The sequence below is a fragment of the Trichomycterus rosablanca genome, chromosome 5 (assembly GCF_030014385.1).
Source record: "Trichomycterus rosablanca isolate fTriRos1 chromosome 5, fTriRos1.hap1, whole genome shotgun sequence".
NCBI lineage: Eukaryota > Metazoa > Chordata > Actinopteri > Siluriformes > Trichomycteridae > Trichomycterus > Trichomycterus rosablanca.
The window spans coordinates 20,509,953-20,528,568 of record NC_085992.1 but is presented as its reverse complement, the minus strand read 5'-3'; the positions used below and the strand labels follow the sequence as shown (position 1 = coordinate 20,528,568).

Here is an 18,616-nt window from a genome sequence, read left to right as displayed (position 1 = left end):
CCACAAGAGATATTGCAAATCTGATTCATCTTCTTTGATATGCTACATGATCACCTTCCCATTGGAAAAACTTGCCCTTGATCCAAAATGGTGGCTTTCAAGATGGCGGCCATGTTCCGGACATAGCCTAAAAGATACTTATTACTCACCCATTACTTGCTAGGGTATTCAGATAAATCATTTTCCCTTTCGTTTCTGAAATAAAAGGGTGTCCTGCAACTTTTGACTCACCCTGTATATATATATATATATATATATATATATATATATATATATATATATACTGTATATATATATATATATATATATCAGAATATATATATATATATTCAGAATATACAATATATATATATATATACTGTATATATATATATATAGGGTAAATAAATTTGCACTTTCTAATATTATCAAACAAGACACAACAGAGCCAACACTTTCAGGTATTTCTTTCAATCAATTGTCTAGTAACTCATTTTTTTTAAACGTCATCTAACATGATACCAGATCAATTTTCAATACTGGATTACTTTTCTGACTCAAGAAAAGCTTTCAGAGAGTACAACCCCTGATTAAAAACAATATATATAGTTTATGTAATATATATATATATATATACAGGGTGAGGATATATATACTGTATATTGTCTTACATAGTTTTCTTTATTAGGCCTGCTCATTTTCTAACTGGTTTAGGCTTTTGTTAAAATTCTGATTATTAAATTAATAATAAGTAAATAGTCACCAACAAGGCACTTATGCACTGTAAAGCACACACAATGTGTGTGATAGAAACATAAATGTGTGTATGTTTGTGAAGTTGGAATAATGTGCTATGTTAAATAGTGAAAAAAACACCCATTTAAAATGAGCCTAAGGTGAGTAAATGGCACTATGGGGCAAATTACAAACTCTGAATAGTGTTTACAAACTGAATAGCCCTTACAAACAAAAGACCAAATAGTGGGGGCCCAAAGAAAATTTTTAAAGGGAAACACAAAAGGCCTTGAAAGTAATATCGGCATATGCCAAACAGCAGCATGAACATCGATATTTATACAGGGAAATACTAGCACTTTACAGGACCAGTTGCAACGTTAAAATGGTCTTGTGTTTTAGATCAGATGTAAGAAATATGGTTTAAGCTGCAAACACGATTTCCTCATGTTTCCATTTTACTGGTGAAGTTATTCAAGATGAATGAACACAAGGATGAAGTCAAGATCCTTATTACACCTCTTTAATCAGCAGATTTAAACATTTAATGTTTGTTAAAAAAAGGACATGGTGGAGCAGCTGGTGAAATGGGTGCATTGGTTCTAAAATCCTGGGTTAAATCCTTCTGATCCTTGCTTTATTTTCTTGATTAAAGAAAATATGTATTACTTTGGAGGCAAAAGGCTGATCCTTCCTTATTAGCTCCTACAAATTCATATGTAACTTCTTTTTAATACATTTTTGTATGGGTATGTTGTCCAGTATCTTGCTGTGAGTTATTTGAGGGCGAATTAATTTGACAAGTGAATCATTGAAGTTTAGATGTTTTAAGAAACTGGTTCTTGGAATGATCAACAACCAATGGTCTAGTATGATAAGATTATAGACAATAAAATTAAAATAAAAAGAGTTAAAACATCAGAACTGGGTGGTGATAACCTCAAGTGAACACATACTTGGAATAAGAGCAACTGGTCGCACTTTCAAAGAGGATCCAATAATAATAAGAAGGTCCACGTCATCCTTGTCTTGCTTCATAGTCCTATGAAACACTTCTGGAAGGTTCTCTCCAAAGAAAACAATGTCTGGTTTCATAATAGCAATAGGATTATCAGGGCATCTTGGACAGTGAGGAACAACCTGCAAAAAATTATAATGATTGATTGTGAAAATTATAATACAAGTCTGTAAATTATTTACCTAATAATAAACTTATATACAATTTGAAAGAGTATTTTTCATGATTGTGAATATTATAGTAAACATTTCGGGGTATGTTAGGTAAAATATCAAGGTGTCCAAAAACATCTGGGTGACTCATATCTCTCCTCTGGCCTCTGTGTTGCAGTAGAGGCATTCATTGTACCGCAGCACCTGCGTAAACAGGTGTTATTCTCTCTCTGAATGTTAATAACCCCAACACCCTAACCATTACCCTGGTTCTGGGCTATGCTTGTAAATAATTATCTTTGTGCTCTACCATTACAATTTCAATTTCAGAAATAGGCTCATATTCTCACTTACATATCAGCTATATTAACTCGCTCCTTCATGTAATGAACTGGAATTGTACTCTGACTGTGTGTGGTGAGTTTCTTTCCTTGTGCACGGTTTTGCAGGATTCCTTTTCTCAGTCTCAGCAAATGACACTGGAGTAGAAGATCTGAGCACCAAGATTTCTTGATGTTCTAACAAGGTAGATTTGGATTGTTTTTTTTTTTTATGTTTGGATTATGTTTGCAACAATGGGAATGTGTTTTCATTAGTTGCATCACAAACCTTTCCTTAGTCTCTACTTTTTTACTGTTGGGTAGGACTACACAGCGGTTTTAAGATATGTGAATGTGCGGCAAAAGTACAATGCTGGTTTAGAAGGCACACACAGCTTTTACAAGTTTAACCCTTTCATGCCTGAGTGGAACATTCCATTTTCGGACACTATGTAAAATAGTCATAGAAAAAACCTTATTGTGTAAATACCGTACATAGCATAGACTATATATACACACCATTATAACCAGAAGAATCAGTTCTTTAAAATGATATAAAACTCAGTATGGTTATTTAAGTGTAATATAACCAAATCTATTAAAAAATCCTCCAAAATCAACCTAAAAAACCTCTCAATTTTTATTTCATACAAAATGCAATTTTGTGAGCCATTTGTCAAGAAAATAATTTTGAATCTATCATCTTCTATTCAAAAGTTATGATCAATTTAGCAGAAGGTGTCATTTAGCAATTTAGAATGTTCGTGTAGCTCCTTTTTTACCTCACTTTTTACCAATGTCAGCATACACTATAAACCAATGAAAGTGTACTTTTATGGAAAAAAACCTACATATACACACCATTATAACCAGGAGAATCAGTTCTTTAAAATTATATGAAACTCAATGTTTTTCAAGTGTAATATAATAAATGTTTATAAAAAAAAACCTTCAAAATCAACCTAAAAAAATCTCTCATTTTTTATTTAATTCATAAATACTTACATTTTTAACACATTTCTGTGCAATATAGAGAAAAATATAGAATATATGAAATGTTTGCAATTTTGTGAGCCATTTGTCAAGAAAATAATTTTGGATCTACCATCTTCTATTCAAAAGTTATGATCAATTTAGCAGGTGTCATTTAGCAATTTAGAATGTTCGTGTAGCTCCTTTTTTACCTCACTTTTTACCATTCAGCATACACTATAAACCAAAGTAAGTGTACTTTTATCTTAATTATTACTAAATTGTCAACATCCATATTTTTGAAATAAGACAGCAGATAAAATGTATTTGACAAAATAAGCACTCTAACAACAGTGTATAGTTCAAAAACATTAAAGATTTTTATTAGAATTATATACACTTCTCATTCTATGAATAATTTCAAAACAACAATACAATATAGTTCAGCACTACTGAAGAACAATGAACAATGCATCACTCCATAAAACAAACTCTCAAATAATTCAATTCAACAATACAAGAAAAAGCAATTATTTGTTCAGGATAATCACTGAACAATTCAGTAAACAGTTTTGAGGCAACAGGATATCAAATCTCATCTAAGACATTTTGCCAAAAATTCACTACAAAATATTTAACAGACAATGCACAATGGATAATTACCTCAAATTACCTCCTTCCAATAAACAATGCACACTGAACTTTGACCTGTGAAGAGAAAGAGAAACAAAGAACATATACACATATACACGCTGACAGTAGAAGACAGAAGCCCTATGTAGGTCTAACTGCTTGTTAAAACTCATCTCCTTCGCTAGAATGCCAAGACTGAAAACAGTTTCGATTGCCAACTAAGCAAAATCTTCTACCTTGGCACTCAGGAGCCATACATGCAATCTTTGTTTGATTTTCTTTTTTGAATTTTTTGTAGCAAAGTCGGCAATTTCTTGATACTTGCTCCATCTGAGGAATGTGGGTGACGTAAAACGATGAGGAAGTGGTTGGAGCTACTGAAGGCTGAGATGGCAAAATTGAATCGACGGCAATGTCTGCAAGCCGGCGCGACAGATTTTCCCTAAAGTTTATCTGGCTGTAGCCTGCTAAACTAAACCCATAATGTGATGCTGGATTGTAATGATGCCAGTCCTGAAACAAAATGAAACTATTAACGACGGCTATGTCCACAAAATGGAAGAAAAGTGTTTTCCACCACTTTTGAGTTTTCTAAGACAGACTGTATGTATTTAACATTTGATCAGATCTGTCAACACCTCCCATGTGTTTATTGTAGTCCTTTACTACAGCTGGTTGACGGACTACTTTTCTGTCCCACGTGGCACCATTCTTTACCATCCTAGAAACCTCTGATGAATCATTAGCATTGTGGAAATTAGAGAGGCATGTAACTGCTCGCGTGTCCTTCCACTGAACAACTAAGACATTTCCATCAATTCCACACCACCTCATATCACCACGGTTAGCTTGCCGCTCCCATTTTTTGACATCTTTGAAATCCACTGGGAATTTCTTACGATTAATCCTACATGTTCCACATGCATTTATTCCCCACTCCTTAAGTCGGACCATAACAGTTGGTGATTTTTAAGTGGCTGCACAAGGTCTTCGATCACTTTTATAGCCAAATCAGTTATGCGCCCATCAAGACTGCCTGTGTATACATCAAAGTCTAAGGTATATCCCGAATCTGAAGTTGCAATGACCCACAATTTGAAACCCCAGCAAGTAGGTTTGCCCTTCATATACTGCTTGAATCCTGATCGACCTTTTGATTTTACCATTCTCTCATCTATGCTCAGATTTTCATCAGCCTGGAAAAGCTGCTGACACTTGGTTTTGAGGTGGTCCATCAGGTAACGCAACTTCCTAAGACGATCAAGATTATTTTCTGTGGCAGGATCTACAACAAGGAGGGCTGCCATCAATTCCTTAAAACAGTCACGGGACATGAATAACTTGGCCCATAAACCCTGAAGAGATCTGGTTCCCCAATATCTGTGAATGCTGTGGAGGGACGTGAAACCCATGTAAATGAGGAGCCCAAGAAACCGGTAGAATTCTGGGGTCACTTCTTCCCATGCCCCATGATGGTTCGTAAGACGGCCTATTCAGTACAAGCTCCCACCCCTTAGAGTTTGTAAACTGGCAAATCTCGGCAACAATGGTGTACATGAAAAACAACTTGAAGAAGTCTATTTCACACAAGGTACTTGTGGCTGACCGTACAGCCCTATGCACACTTTCCAGATCTATGCCTACTGGATGAGAAGGATTAAATGGTATGGGCTCTGGTGCTTCTGTGTCTACATCAGCATAGGAAGGAAAGGATACAGAGTCAGGGAAGCATTTCCGCTTCCTATCCGACATGGGACAAGAAAGACTAACCAAACCCATAAAAGAAAACAAACATTAGTAAAAATCATAATCTGAGTTTGTACTCTTTTGTTGATTTTAACTTTTGTTGGCAGCCCTGATTGTGTGTGTGGGTGCAAATGCTGACATTTACAGATACACACACTTGGAATACATGTATTCACCGATAGGAGGTTGTTGGTTGATCCCTCTGCTCATCTTGCTCTTCTTCATCCTCTTCTTCCCCTTCATCCAGGAGCTCTATATCCATGAAGTCCTCCTCTTCAATGGTCATGCCTTCATGATCTTCATCGCTGTCATGTTCAGCAATAAGTCTAAGCTCGTCAGGGCCTAGCCGCCGTCTCCTCTTCAGAGACTCCATAAGGCGTGCATATTGAGCCTTGTGTCCATCCATCTCAGAATAAAAAAAAAAAAGAGATTACAATGAATAAAGGTGGTGACAGTGATGTTATTTTAAAAATAATTACATATATGTAGAATTCAATCACAAATACTCTATATGTTTTTGTCAGAGAAGCTAATGTCCACAGGCTCATGTTTTGAAGTAAACTCAAGTACACTGAACCAATACATATGACAAAAGTTTCTCAAATCTGGCACATGGTTTACACATAAAACAATAATTATCTAAGAGGAGCAATGATTACAAGACAAAACTTGATGCTATGGTTATATTTAAAAATGTTGTAAATAGTCACAGACTGAAATGTTATGCACCTGTATGCTTTCAAAAAAATTTTGATACCATATTTTAGTCCCTTTCAAATATCTCTTGCAATACATTAGAAAATTATGCAAATCTGACAGAAATATTTTATATATAAAACTATATTTTTCACTGATACAAGTAAGAATTACCACAGAAAAAAATATATTATGGTAAAAAAAAGTTATAAATTGCCCAGACTGACATGTTATCTACCTATATGCACCTATATGGTAGCATAGCATACTTTAGTCTCTTTCAAATAAATGCAGCAATATTTTAGAAAATGATGCAAATTTGACAGAAATATTTTATAGATAAAATAATATTTCTCCGTTATAAGTACAAATTACCACAGATAAAATATACCATGGAAATAAAAGTTATAAATTGCCCAGACTGACATGTTATTCACCTTTATGCTTTCTGCCTCAGCTACTTACTTTAGCCAGTCATGCTAAATGCATGTAATGCAAAATGTAATGCTATTATGAGCAAAGCTAAGGTGATTTCTAAGCAGACTTTAGACAGTATTGAAGTAAAACAAGTAAGCTATAACTGATTTCAAGATTACGTGCATAAAATCTAACTTTGGACTTAGTTGAGCACCCTGTTCCAACCACATGGCTGCAGAGTGCAACAAACAGTTCCGGTAGTTCTGGTAGCTTAGCTTGGTTCACTACTAATCACTTATTTGTGTAAAACTGTTGCATACTTTACAAACTACAAAACAAACAAGACTAAAAAGGTATCTGATAAACTCTCCACACGTATTTATTTCTATCTAGATTGACATAAAAAACATTACAATCGATTCAGAAAGGAGAGCAGAGCACCTGACTGACTAAACTTAGAACGCAGCTCTCAAAATCACCTCAGCTTTTCCAAAGCGTAAGCACTAATAATATTACAATTTTACCATTAAAGTTTTCTGAGTAGAAGTGAAAAGTAATAACACTAATAAACAGTTTTAAAATAGATCTTACCTCATTTCACTGACAGAATTTCTCTTTCTGTGTTGTTATCCAGTCGACTCTCTCAGCTGCGCTCCATGTGAGGGCGGGGCGAATGAAAAAAAAAAATTCTCCTCCTTCTCATTAAATATGCAAAACAGCCACGACACAAACCGCTTGACCAATGATATTGCCTTCTAGCCTGGGTTGTCAGCTACCTGGGGCAGTTTTCAGATTTACAATCAGTGATTGGACGGCGGAGATATAAGGCTTTAAGTCATCGAAATTATTGTTTCGAAATTTGAATGGGCCGGCTTTAAAGGGTTAAACTAGTGAATTCCCCAGTGTGTCATGTCATCTGTCCAGGGTTGCAGCATTTGTTGTTCATGTAAATTATTTCTCATAGACCATATCTATAAAATCTGATTTATACCTATGATCAGGTATTAAAAGGTAGAATAACCTTAAACCAGGGATGCCAGTCAATCGCACAGTGCACACTGGTAGATCATGCCTCATTCAAACAGGTCAACGTGATTGACATGAAATGTGGTTTCTTTAATTTGCTGTTTGTTACATAGCTACACCTCAGCCCACCTAAAGCACTGCTAATCTAGAAAGTTTTTATTTATCAGTAGCCAGTTTGTGCCATTTCTGCATTTTTCCTTTTGTATCCTACACGGTTTGTGAAGATGAGTGCGCAACCAAGCACAAAGAAGCTAAAAACGGTTCAATTCGGGTAAGACCACTGGAAACACAGCTGTTTCATTTAGGGATGTCCCGATCCGATCTCAAAGATCGGGATCGGGGCTGATCAAGGCATTTTTTAATTGATCGGAATCGGCTTTATTAAACCCGATCTTAATCCCGATCTTTTGTTTTACGTCAGCATGTCCGGTGTGTGGAAATAGTTTAAACTGGAAGGTAAAACAAGTCCAACAGTGAAGTGTAACGTCTGTAATGCAAGCGCTTCACGAGCCGGTAGTAGCAGAGCTGCGTTCATTACTGTAGAATGTTACTATTTATATGGTGTGTGAGTCGAGGATCACACCAGTTTATGAAACAACGTAGTGATGCACTCGTTTAATAAAGAAATAAATACACGGTATATTCACATATTGTCGGGAGCAGAACACTATATTAACTTCTGTTACAGTACCGAATACCGGACAGCTGAGTCAAGCACGCTGTTTCATGTTCTATGGAAGGCCTAAAGGGTCAAAACACACTCACTTCGTGTACAAACGTCCATCAAACCCTTGTCACAATACAAGCACTTTAAGAACTGGCTTTCCTTCATAACAAAAGAGCCTTTCCATTTCAGGTTTTACTGTAATGCTTTCAAGTAACTTATTTTCTTATATTCAAGTTAAGCTGCTACACAGATTTCTGTTCATTTTTAGTGCATCACTGCATTAAACAGATTTTTTTTCTTCGAATGTAAAGTTTAAAGTAAAACTGTAATTATCTCACTCATTTTGATTGATTTTGTAAAAATACAAAAACATTAGGCCAATAGTTTGGATGCAGCATTTTTCCCTTCAGCATTGCAGAGCTATTTAGTTGTTAAACATATACACTGGATTAATGTGAATAACTGTAATGTACTTGAAGTGTGCACTGTGTGAACAGTATTATCCAGTTCTTATCTACACAATATCTAGAAAATACAAGTATCGGTTTGAGACTCGGTATCGGATCGGGATCAAAATTAATAATCGGGATTGGTATCGGGAACAAAAAAACGTGATCGGGACATCCCTAGTTTCATTCATACGTGGAAAAAGCTGAAGAAGAATATTCAGATGTCATGGTACATACAGATGTCAGATGGCTTAGTAGAGGCAAATTTCTGCAGGGGTTTCGGGATCTTTTACCTGACATCAAAGAGTTACTTGGTGTCTCAAACGATAGAAAATAGGGCCTCTGCTGGACAATTTTGGAACTGGGTGAGGAAAAATATCTAAACATAAGAAAATGTACCACATATTTAAAAGCATTTTTGGATCAACCTACTTGTGTGAATCAGCTTTTTCCCCACATGAAAATAATTAAGAAGCTTGCCTGAGAAATGGCATCAGCAGCTATTGTCCAAACTACATAAACCTGACTGACACCACTCAGTGCAAATAATCAGAATAAGGTTAGTGTGATTTTTTCAGTCGCTTGCCCTGCAATGCTGAATATCAATTTAGGCAAGTGAGGAGCATTTTAAAAAGCTTTTTTGAAAAATTATGAGGCCAACCTTTTTAAAAAGTAGATTGCAATGACCTGTCGACTAAAAATAGTAGATCTCAAGCCTCAAAAGTATGGGCACCCCTGTCTTAAACAATCTCACACAACTTGTGGAAATTTCTTTTTAGGTTTAAAGACAGGATTTATGTGTTTAAGAAAAATGGCATGCACACATACTTGAAATCAGTTTAATGATCCTCAAATTTAAAATTATTAAAATATCAAATTTTAATGGCAGATGGCAGGACATCTCCTGTGCACAGCCCTCTTCAAATAATAAAATGATTAAAATATCAAATTTTGTAGTTAAATCAGTAAATCATTCATGATTGCAGGACATCTCCTGTGCCCTCCTCCTCCCCCATCTGCCTCTCTTACTGCTACTGACTTTGCAACATTCTTTCAGGAAAAGATTGACAAAATCAATCAATCCTTCTCTCCGACTGACCCACTTTCAACTGACCCTCAACCCACCAACACACTCACCAGCTTCACCCCACTCACTATGGATGAGGTTGCACAGCTCCTTTCATCCAGCAATCCCACTACAAGCACACTCGACCCTATACCATCCACAAAGACATCTCACAGGACCTAATCCCCTTCATCACACCCATCATCAACCACTCCCTGACATCATGTGTTGTCCCAACTGCTTTTAAGAAGGCTCAGGTCATTCCCCTTCTTAAGAAACCTACACTAGACACTACAGACATTAACAACTACAGAACTGTCTCACTCCTCTCTTTTCTATCAAAGATTCTTGAACGTTCTGTCTATAACCAACTATCTGCCTTTCTTACTCAGAATGACCTCCACGATCCGTACCAGTCAGGTTTCAAGGCAGCGCATTCTACGGAAACAGCACTTGTAGCTGTTACTGAGAAGCTTAATGCAGCCAAAGCAGCCAAACTGTCATCGGTTCTCATTCTTCTTGACCTCTCTGCAGCCTTCGACACAGTGAATCACAGCATTCTCTTGTCCACTCTCTCCAACCTTGGAGTAACAGGTTCAGCATGGCAATGGATGGCCTCCTACCTCGAAGGGCGCTCGTACCAAGTGTCATGGAGGGGATCCATATCTCCTCCATGCACTCTCTCAACCGGTGTTCCTCAAGGCTCTGTACTTGGCCCACTTCTTTTCTCTATCTACACACGCTCTCTGGGTAAGGTCATAGCCTCCCATGGCTTCTCCTACCACTCAGCTCATTCTGTCATTTCCTCCTTCAGACACACAAGTCTCAGCTCGCATCTCAGCATGTCTGCGAGATATCTCACAATGGATGTCAGCTCATCATCTAAAACTCAATCCCAGCAAGACAGAGATGTTGCTCATTCCCGGAGATCAACCCAGGACCTAGTCATCTCTCTCGATGACTCCCAGATCAGACCATCTGATAAGGTAAGAAGCCTTGGTGTTGTCCTGGATAACCAGCTGACCACCTCTCCTCATATAGCCAACATGACAAGATCGTGCCGGTTCCTCCTCTACAACATCAGAAAGAGTCGACCATTTCTCTCCATGGAAGCTACCCAGATTCTGGTCCAATCACTTGTAATCTCACGGTTGGGTTGGACTACTGCAACTCCCTCCTGGCAGGTGCTCCTATGTCCACTATTAAACCCTTGCAGCTCATTCAAAATGCAGTTGCCCGTCTGGTTTTTAACCAGCCCAAACACTGCCACATCCCACTGCTGTGTTCTCTTCACTGGCATTCTCTTCACTGGTTTAAAACACTGATGCTCACCTACAAAGCCAAAAATGGACCAGCCCCAAGCTACCTTCGCAGTCTAATCAAACTCCGCTCTGTACCGCGCAACCTCCGAGCCACCAGCCTAGCTCGACTTGATCCTCCACCCAGGACTAAAGGAAGACAAGCATCAAGGCTCTTCTCTGTTCTAGCACCCAATTTAAAACGATTAAAAACCCACCTTTTAACTAAGCACTTGAGCTGACTTGTACTTATTTACTAACATTTTTCCATTTCCAGGAAAAAAAACCCCCACTTTGGTTCTAACAGGTTTCAGCAGATTTGTGTTCTTCGACTGTTGTTTACTTAAACTTGAGAAATGAAATGTTTACTATGGACTAAGCACTTCTGTAAGTCGCTCTGGGTAAGAGCCTCTGCTAAATGCAGAAAATGTAAATGTAAATGCACAGCCCTCTTCAAGGTCACCCAACAATTAGATTCAGGACTGGGCTCTGGCTAAGCCATTCCAAAACTTTGATCATCATCTGGTAAAGCCATTCTTTTGTTGATGTGGAGGTATCCTATAGGTCTTTGTTGTGCTGAAAAGTGAAATTCTTCCTTATCTTGCTTATTGTTTTTCCACTATCTTTTTAGCAGAGGCTTGGAGGTTTAATGCCACAATTTACTGATATTTCGAACTGTTCATAATTCCCTCAACCATGGCACCACCCTCCACTGGTAATGTTATTAAAGTCCATATTTTTTATATATATACTGTATATATATATACAGTATCTCAAAACAGTGAGTACACCCCTCTCACGTTTCTGCAAATATTTTATTATATCTTTTTATGGGACAAAACTATAGAAAAGAAACTTGGATATAACTTAGTAGTCAGTGTACAGCTTGTATAGCAGTATAGATTTACTGTCTTCTGAAAATAACTCAACACACAGCCATTAATGTCTAAATAGCTGGCAACACAAGTGAGTACACCTCACAGTGAACATGTCCAAATTGTGCCCAATTGTGTCGTTTTCCCTCCCTGGTGTCATGTGACTCGTTCGAGTTAAAAGGTTCCAGGTGTGAATGGGGAGCAGGGCTGTTAAATTTGGTGTTTTGGGTACAATTCTCTCATACTGGCCACTGGATATTCAACATGGCACCTCATGGCAAAGAACTCTCTGAGGATGTGAGAAATAGAATTGTTGCTCTCCACAAAGATGGCCTAGGCTATAAGAAGATTGCTAACACCCTGAAACTGAGCTACAGCATGGTGGCCAAGGTCATACAGCGGTTTTCCAGGACAGGTTCCACTCGGAACAGGCCTCGGCAGGGTCAACCAAAGAAGTTGAGTCCACGTGTTCAGCGTCATATCCAGAGGTTGGCTTAAAAAAATAGACGCATCAGTGCTGCCAGCATTGCTGCAGAGGTTGAAGAAGTGTTAGGTCAGCCTGTCAGTGTTCAGACCATACGCCTGAAGCTGATGCCCAAGAAAGCCCGCAAAAAGTTTGCTGAAGACAAGAAGTCCAAGAACATGGATTACTGGAACCATGTCCTGTGGTCTGACGAGACCAGGATAAACTTGCTTGCCTTAGATGGTGTCCAGCATGTGTGGCGGCAACCTGGGAAGGAGACAACTGTCTCTTGCCTACAGTCAAGCATGGTGGTGGTAACATCATGGTCTGGGGCTGCATGAGTGCTGCCGGCACTGGGGAGCTGTGGTTCACTGAGGAAAACATGAATTCCAACATGCACAATTTGGCCATGTTCACTGTGAGGTGTACTCACTTGTGTTGTCAGCTATTTAGACATTAATGGCTGTGTGTTGAGTTATTTTTAGAAGACAGTAAATCTATACTGCTATACAAGCTGTACACTGACTACTCTAAGTTATATCCAAGTTTCATTTCTATAGTGCTGTCCCATGAAAAGATATAATAAAATATTTGCAGAAATGGGAGGGGTGTATTCACTTGTGAGACACTGTACATATATACATACATACAGTGGTGTTAAAAAAAATAGCAGTCCAACACCATTAACCTGATAAATCACTGTTTTTAGTAGAAGTGATATTTCTACATGGCAAAAAATTTACTTGAAAATGTAGTAGAGTATTGAAAACAAATCAAATCCAACAATTAGGACATGCATGCCACTCATTCTGAGTAATCGAAGCATCGATCGAAAGGGGGTTGTCCAAATTAATAGCAGTGAGAAGTTCAATTGGTGAAGTCATTCATTTTGCAGAAGAACGGGTGTCAATTTTGGCCCTTATTTAATGTAGGAGGGTGGCAAATGTTGCACAGGTTGGTCATAGCGCATTTCCTTATGAAATACTGGGTAAAATGGGTTGTTCCAGACATTGTTCTGTTGAACAGCGTACTTTGATTAAAAAGTTGATTGTAGAGGGAAAAAACATACAGAGAAGTGCAGCAAATTATAGGCTGCTCAGCTAAAATGATCTCAAATGCCTTGAAGTGAAAACCAAAACCTGAAAGATGCAGAAGGAAGCATGGAACTACTGTTCGAATGCATCAAAGAATAGCCAAAATGGCAAAGGCTCAGCCAATGATCACCTCCAGAAAGATCAAGGAACATCTGAAGTTACCAGTAAGTACAGAAGATGATTAAGTGAAGCCAATTTACCAGCAACAACTCCTTGCAAGGTCCCGTTGTTAAGAAAAAGACATGTCCTGAATGGGTTAACATTTGCCAAAGAACACATTGACTGGTCCAAAGAGAAATGGCTCAACATTTTGTGGACTGGTGAAAGCAAAATTGTTCTTTTTGGGTCTAGTGGCCGTAGACAGTATGTCAGACGACCGTCGAGCACTGAATTCAAGCCAAAGTTCACTGTGAAGACAGTAAAGCATGGTGGTACAAAATGATGATATGGGGATGTTTTTCATACCATGGTGTTACGTCTATTTATCACATACAAGGGATCATGGATCAGTTTAAATATATCAAAATACTTGAGGAGATCATGTTGCCCTATGTCGAAGAAGAAATGTTCATAAAATGGGTGTTTCAAACATGACAATGACCCAAAACATCTTGGTTACAGACAAACAAAATTGAGGTAATAGAGTGGCCAGCCCAATCCCCTGACTTCAATCCAACAGAGAACTTGTGGGCTGACATCTGAAGAGCGTTTTTTGAGGCAAAACCCAAAATTGCAGAAGAACTGTGTAATGTAGCCTAATCATCCTGGACTGGAATACCTATTCAGAGGTGCCAGAGGTTGGTCGACTCGATGCAACACAGATCTCGGAAACAATTGTTATGCCACTAAATATTAGTTCAGTAATTCAAAGTAAAGTGAAACCTCAAACATTTTTTATGTTATACATACATTTTTGAGTTTTTAAAGAAAAATGCTGGCACTGCTATTTTTTTTAACAGCCTAATATTCATTTTTCTTAATGTTCTGTAAAGGATTAACACAAACTGGCTAAATTTGGTTAATGTTTTGAAATTTTGAATTGAAAGTGTAGTATTTTCAGTGCATTTGCATTTTTGGAAATAAAAGTTATTATAATGATTTTGTGCTTTATTTGCTTTTTTAAAATCACTGCTATTTTTTTGAACACCACTGTATGTATGTATGTATGTATGTATGTATGTATGTATGTATATATATGGGCTGATATATATATGTATCTATATATATATATATATATATATATATATATATATATATATATATATACATACAGGGGTTGGACAAAATAACAAACACCTGGTTTTAGACCACAATAATTTATTAGTATGGTGTAGGGCCTCCTTTTGCGGCCAATACAGTGTCAATTCGTCTTGGAAATGACATATACAAGTCCTGCACAGTGGTCAGAGGGATTTTAAGCCATTCTTCTTGCAGGATAGTGGCCAGGTCACTACGTGATGCTGGTGGAGGAAAACGTTTCCTGACTCGCTTCTCCAAAACACCCCAAAGTGGCTCAATAATATTTAGATCTGGTGACTGTGCAGGCCATGGGAGATGTTCAACTTCACTTTCATGTTCATCAAACCAATCTTTCACCAGTCTTGCTGTGTGTATTGGTGCATTGTCATCACACGGCACCGCCACTGGATGCACATGGTCCCCCAGAATGGTTCGGTAGTCCTTGGCAGTGACGCGCCCATCTAGCACAAGTATTGGGCCAAGGGAATGCCATGATATGGCAGCCCAAACCATCACTGATCCACCCCCATGCTTCACTCTGGGCATGCAACAGTCTGGGTGGTACGCTTATTTGGGGCTTCTCCACACCGTAACTCTCCCGGATGTGGGGAAAACAGTAAAGGTGGACTCATCAGAGAACAATACATGTTTCACATTGTTCACAGCCCAAGATTTGCGCTCCTTGCACCATTGAAACCGACGTTTGGCATTGGCACGAGTGACCAAAGGTTTGGCTATAGCAGCCCGGCCGTGTATATTGACCCTGTGGAGCTCCCGACGGACAGTTCTGGTGGAAACAGGAGAGTTGAGGTGCACATTTAATTCTGCCGTGATTTGGGCAGCCGTGGTTTTATGTTTTTTGGATACAATCCGGGTTAGCACCCGAACGTCCCTTTCAGACAGCTTCCTCTTGCGTCCACAGTTAATCCTGTTGGATGTGGTTTGTCCTTCTTGGTGGTATTCTGACATTACCCTGGATACCGTGGCTCTTGATACATCACAAAGACTTGCTGTCTTGGTCACAGATGCGCCAGCAAGACGTGCACCAACAATTTGTCCTCTTTTGAACTCTGGTATGTCACCCATAATGTTGTGTGCATTGCAATATTTTGAGCAAAACTGTGCTCTTACCCTGCTAATTGAACCTTCACACTCTGCTCTTACTGGTGCAATGTGCAATTAATGAAGATTGGCCACCAGACTGGTCCAATTTAGCCATGAAACCTACCACACTAAAATGACAGGTGTTTCAGTTATTTTGTCCAACCCCTGTATATATATATTTATATATATATATATACAGTGTATCACAAAAGTGAGTACACTCCTCACATTTCTGCAAATATTTCATTATATATTTTCATGGGACAACACTATAGACATGAAACTTGGATATAACTTAGAGTAGTCAGTGTACAGCTTGTATAGCAGTGTAGATTTACTGTCTTCTGAAAATAACTCAACACACAGCCATTAATGTCTAAATAGCTGGCAACATAAGTGAGTACACCCCACAGTGAACATGTCCAAATTGTGCCCAAATGTGTTGTTGTCCCTCCCTGGTGTCATGTGTCAAGGTCCCAGGTGTAAATGGGGAGCAGGGCTGTTAAATTTGGTGTTTTGGGTACAATTCTCTCATACTGGCCACTGGATATTCAACATGGCACCTCATGGCAAAGAACTCTCTGAGGATGTGAGAAATAGAATTGTTGCTCTCCACAAAGATGGCCTGGGCTATAAGAAGATTGCTAACACCCTGAAACTGAGCTACAGCATGGTGGCCAAGGTCATACAGCGGTTTTCCTGGACAGGTTCCACTCGGAACAGGCTTCGCCAGGGTCGACCAAAGAAGTTGAGTCCAAGTGTTCGGCGTCATATCCAGAGGTTGGCTTTAAAAAAATAGACACATGAGTGCTGCCAGCATTGCTGCAGAGGTTGAAGACGTGGGAGGTCAGCCTGTCAGTGCTCAGACCATACGCCGCACACTGCATCAACTCGGTCTGCATGGTCGTCATCCCAGAAGGAAGCTGACGCACAAGAAAGCCCGCAAACAGTTTGCTGAAGACAAGCAGTCCAAGAACATGGATTACTGGAATGCCCTGTGGTCTGACGAGACCAAGATAAACTTGTTTGGCTCAGATGGTGTCCAGCATGTGTGGCGGCGCCCTGGTGAGAACTACCAAGACAACTGTATCTTGCCTACAGTCAAGCATGGTGGTGGTAGCATCATGGTCTTGGGCTGCATGAGTGTTGCTGGCACTGGGGAGCTGCAGTTCATTGAGGGGAACATGAATTCCAACATGTACTGTGACATTCTGAAACAGAGCATGATCCCCTCCCTTCGAAAACTGGGCCTCATGGCAGTTTTCCAACAGGATAACGACCCCAAACACAACCTCCAAGATGACAACTGCCTTGCTGAGGAAGCTGAAGGTAAAGGTGATGGACTAAACCCAATTGAGCACCTGTGGCGCATCCTCAAGTGGAAGGTGGAGGAGTTCAAGGTGTCTAACATTCACCAGCTCCGTGATGTCATCATGGAGGAGTGGAAGAGGATTCCAGTAGCAACCTGTGCAGCTATGGTGAATTCCATGCCCAGGAGGGTTAAGGCAGTGCTGGATAATAATGGTGGTCACACAAAATATTGACACTTTGGGCACAATTTGGACATGTTCACTGTGGGGTGTACTCACTTATGTTGCCAGCCATTTAGACATTAATGGCTGTGTGTTGAGTTATTTTCAGAAGACAGTAAATCTACACTGCTATACAAGTTGTACACTGACTACTCTAAGTTATATCCAAGTTTTATTTCTATAGTGTTGTCCCATGAAAAGATATAATAAAATATTTGCAGAAATGTGAGGGGTGTACTCACTTTTGTGATACACGGTATATATATAGATAGATAGATATATTTCACATATACAGTGTATCACAAAAGTGAGTACACCCCTCACATTTCTGCAGATTTTTAAGTATATCTTTTCATGGGACAACACTGACAAAATGACACTTTGACACAATGAAAAGTAGTCTGTGTGCAGCTTATATAACAGTGTAAATTTATTCTTCCCTCAAAATAACTCAATATACAGCCATTAATGTCTAAACCACCGGCAACAAAAGTGAGTACACCCCTTAGTGAAAGTTCCTGAAGTGTCAATATTTTGTGTGGCCACCATTATTTCCCAGAACTGCCTTAACTCTCCTGGGCATGGAGTTTACCAGAGCTTCACAGGTTGCCACTGGAATGCTTTTCCACTCCTCCATGACGACATCACGGAGCTGGCGGATATTCGAGACTTTGCACTCCTCCACCTTCCGCTTGAGGATGCCCCAAAGATGTTCTATTGGGTTTAGGTCTGGAGACATGCTTGGCCAGTCCATCACCTTTACCCTCAGCCTCTTCAATAAAGCAGTGGTCGTCTTAGAGGTGTGTTTGGGGTCATTATCATGCTGGAACACTGCCCTGCGACCCATTTTCCGGAGGGAGGGGATCATGCTCTGCTTCAGTATTTCACAGTACTTATTGGAGTTCATGTGTCCCTCAATGAAATGTAACTCCCCAACACCTGCTGCACTCATGCAGCCCCAGACCATGGCATTCCCACCACCATGCTTGACTGTAGGCATGACACACTTATCTTTGTACTCCTCACCTGATTGCCGCCACACATGCTTGAGACCATCTGAACCAAACAAATTAATCTTGGTCTCATCAGACCATAGGACATGGTTCCAGTAATCCATGTCCTTTGTTGACATGTC

General features: G+C 39.1%; 1 protein-coding gene across 1 annotated transcript in view; it reads right to left on the bottom strand.

The window, feature by feature from the left end:
• The window catches only part of sirt1 (sirtuin 1), a 119,980-nt gene that overhangs the window by 2,825 nt on the left and 98,539 nt on the right, over nt 1-18,616 (bottom strand). Inside the window, exon 7 of the mRNA XM_062995828.1 lies at nt 1,671-1,854. Coding sequence (XP_062851898.1) covers nt 1,671-1,854 — 184 coding nt within the window. The remainder of the gene's footprint in view (nt 1-1,670; nt 1,855-18,616) is intronic.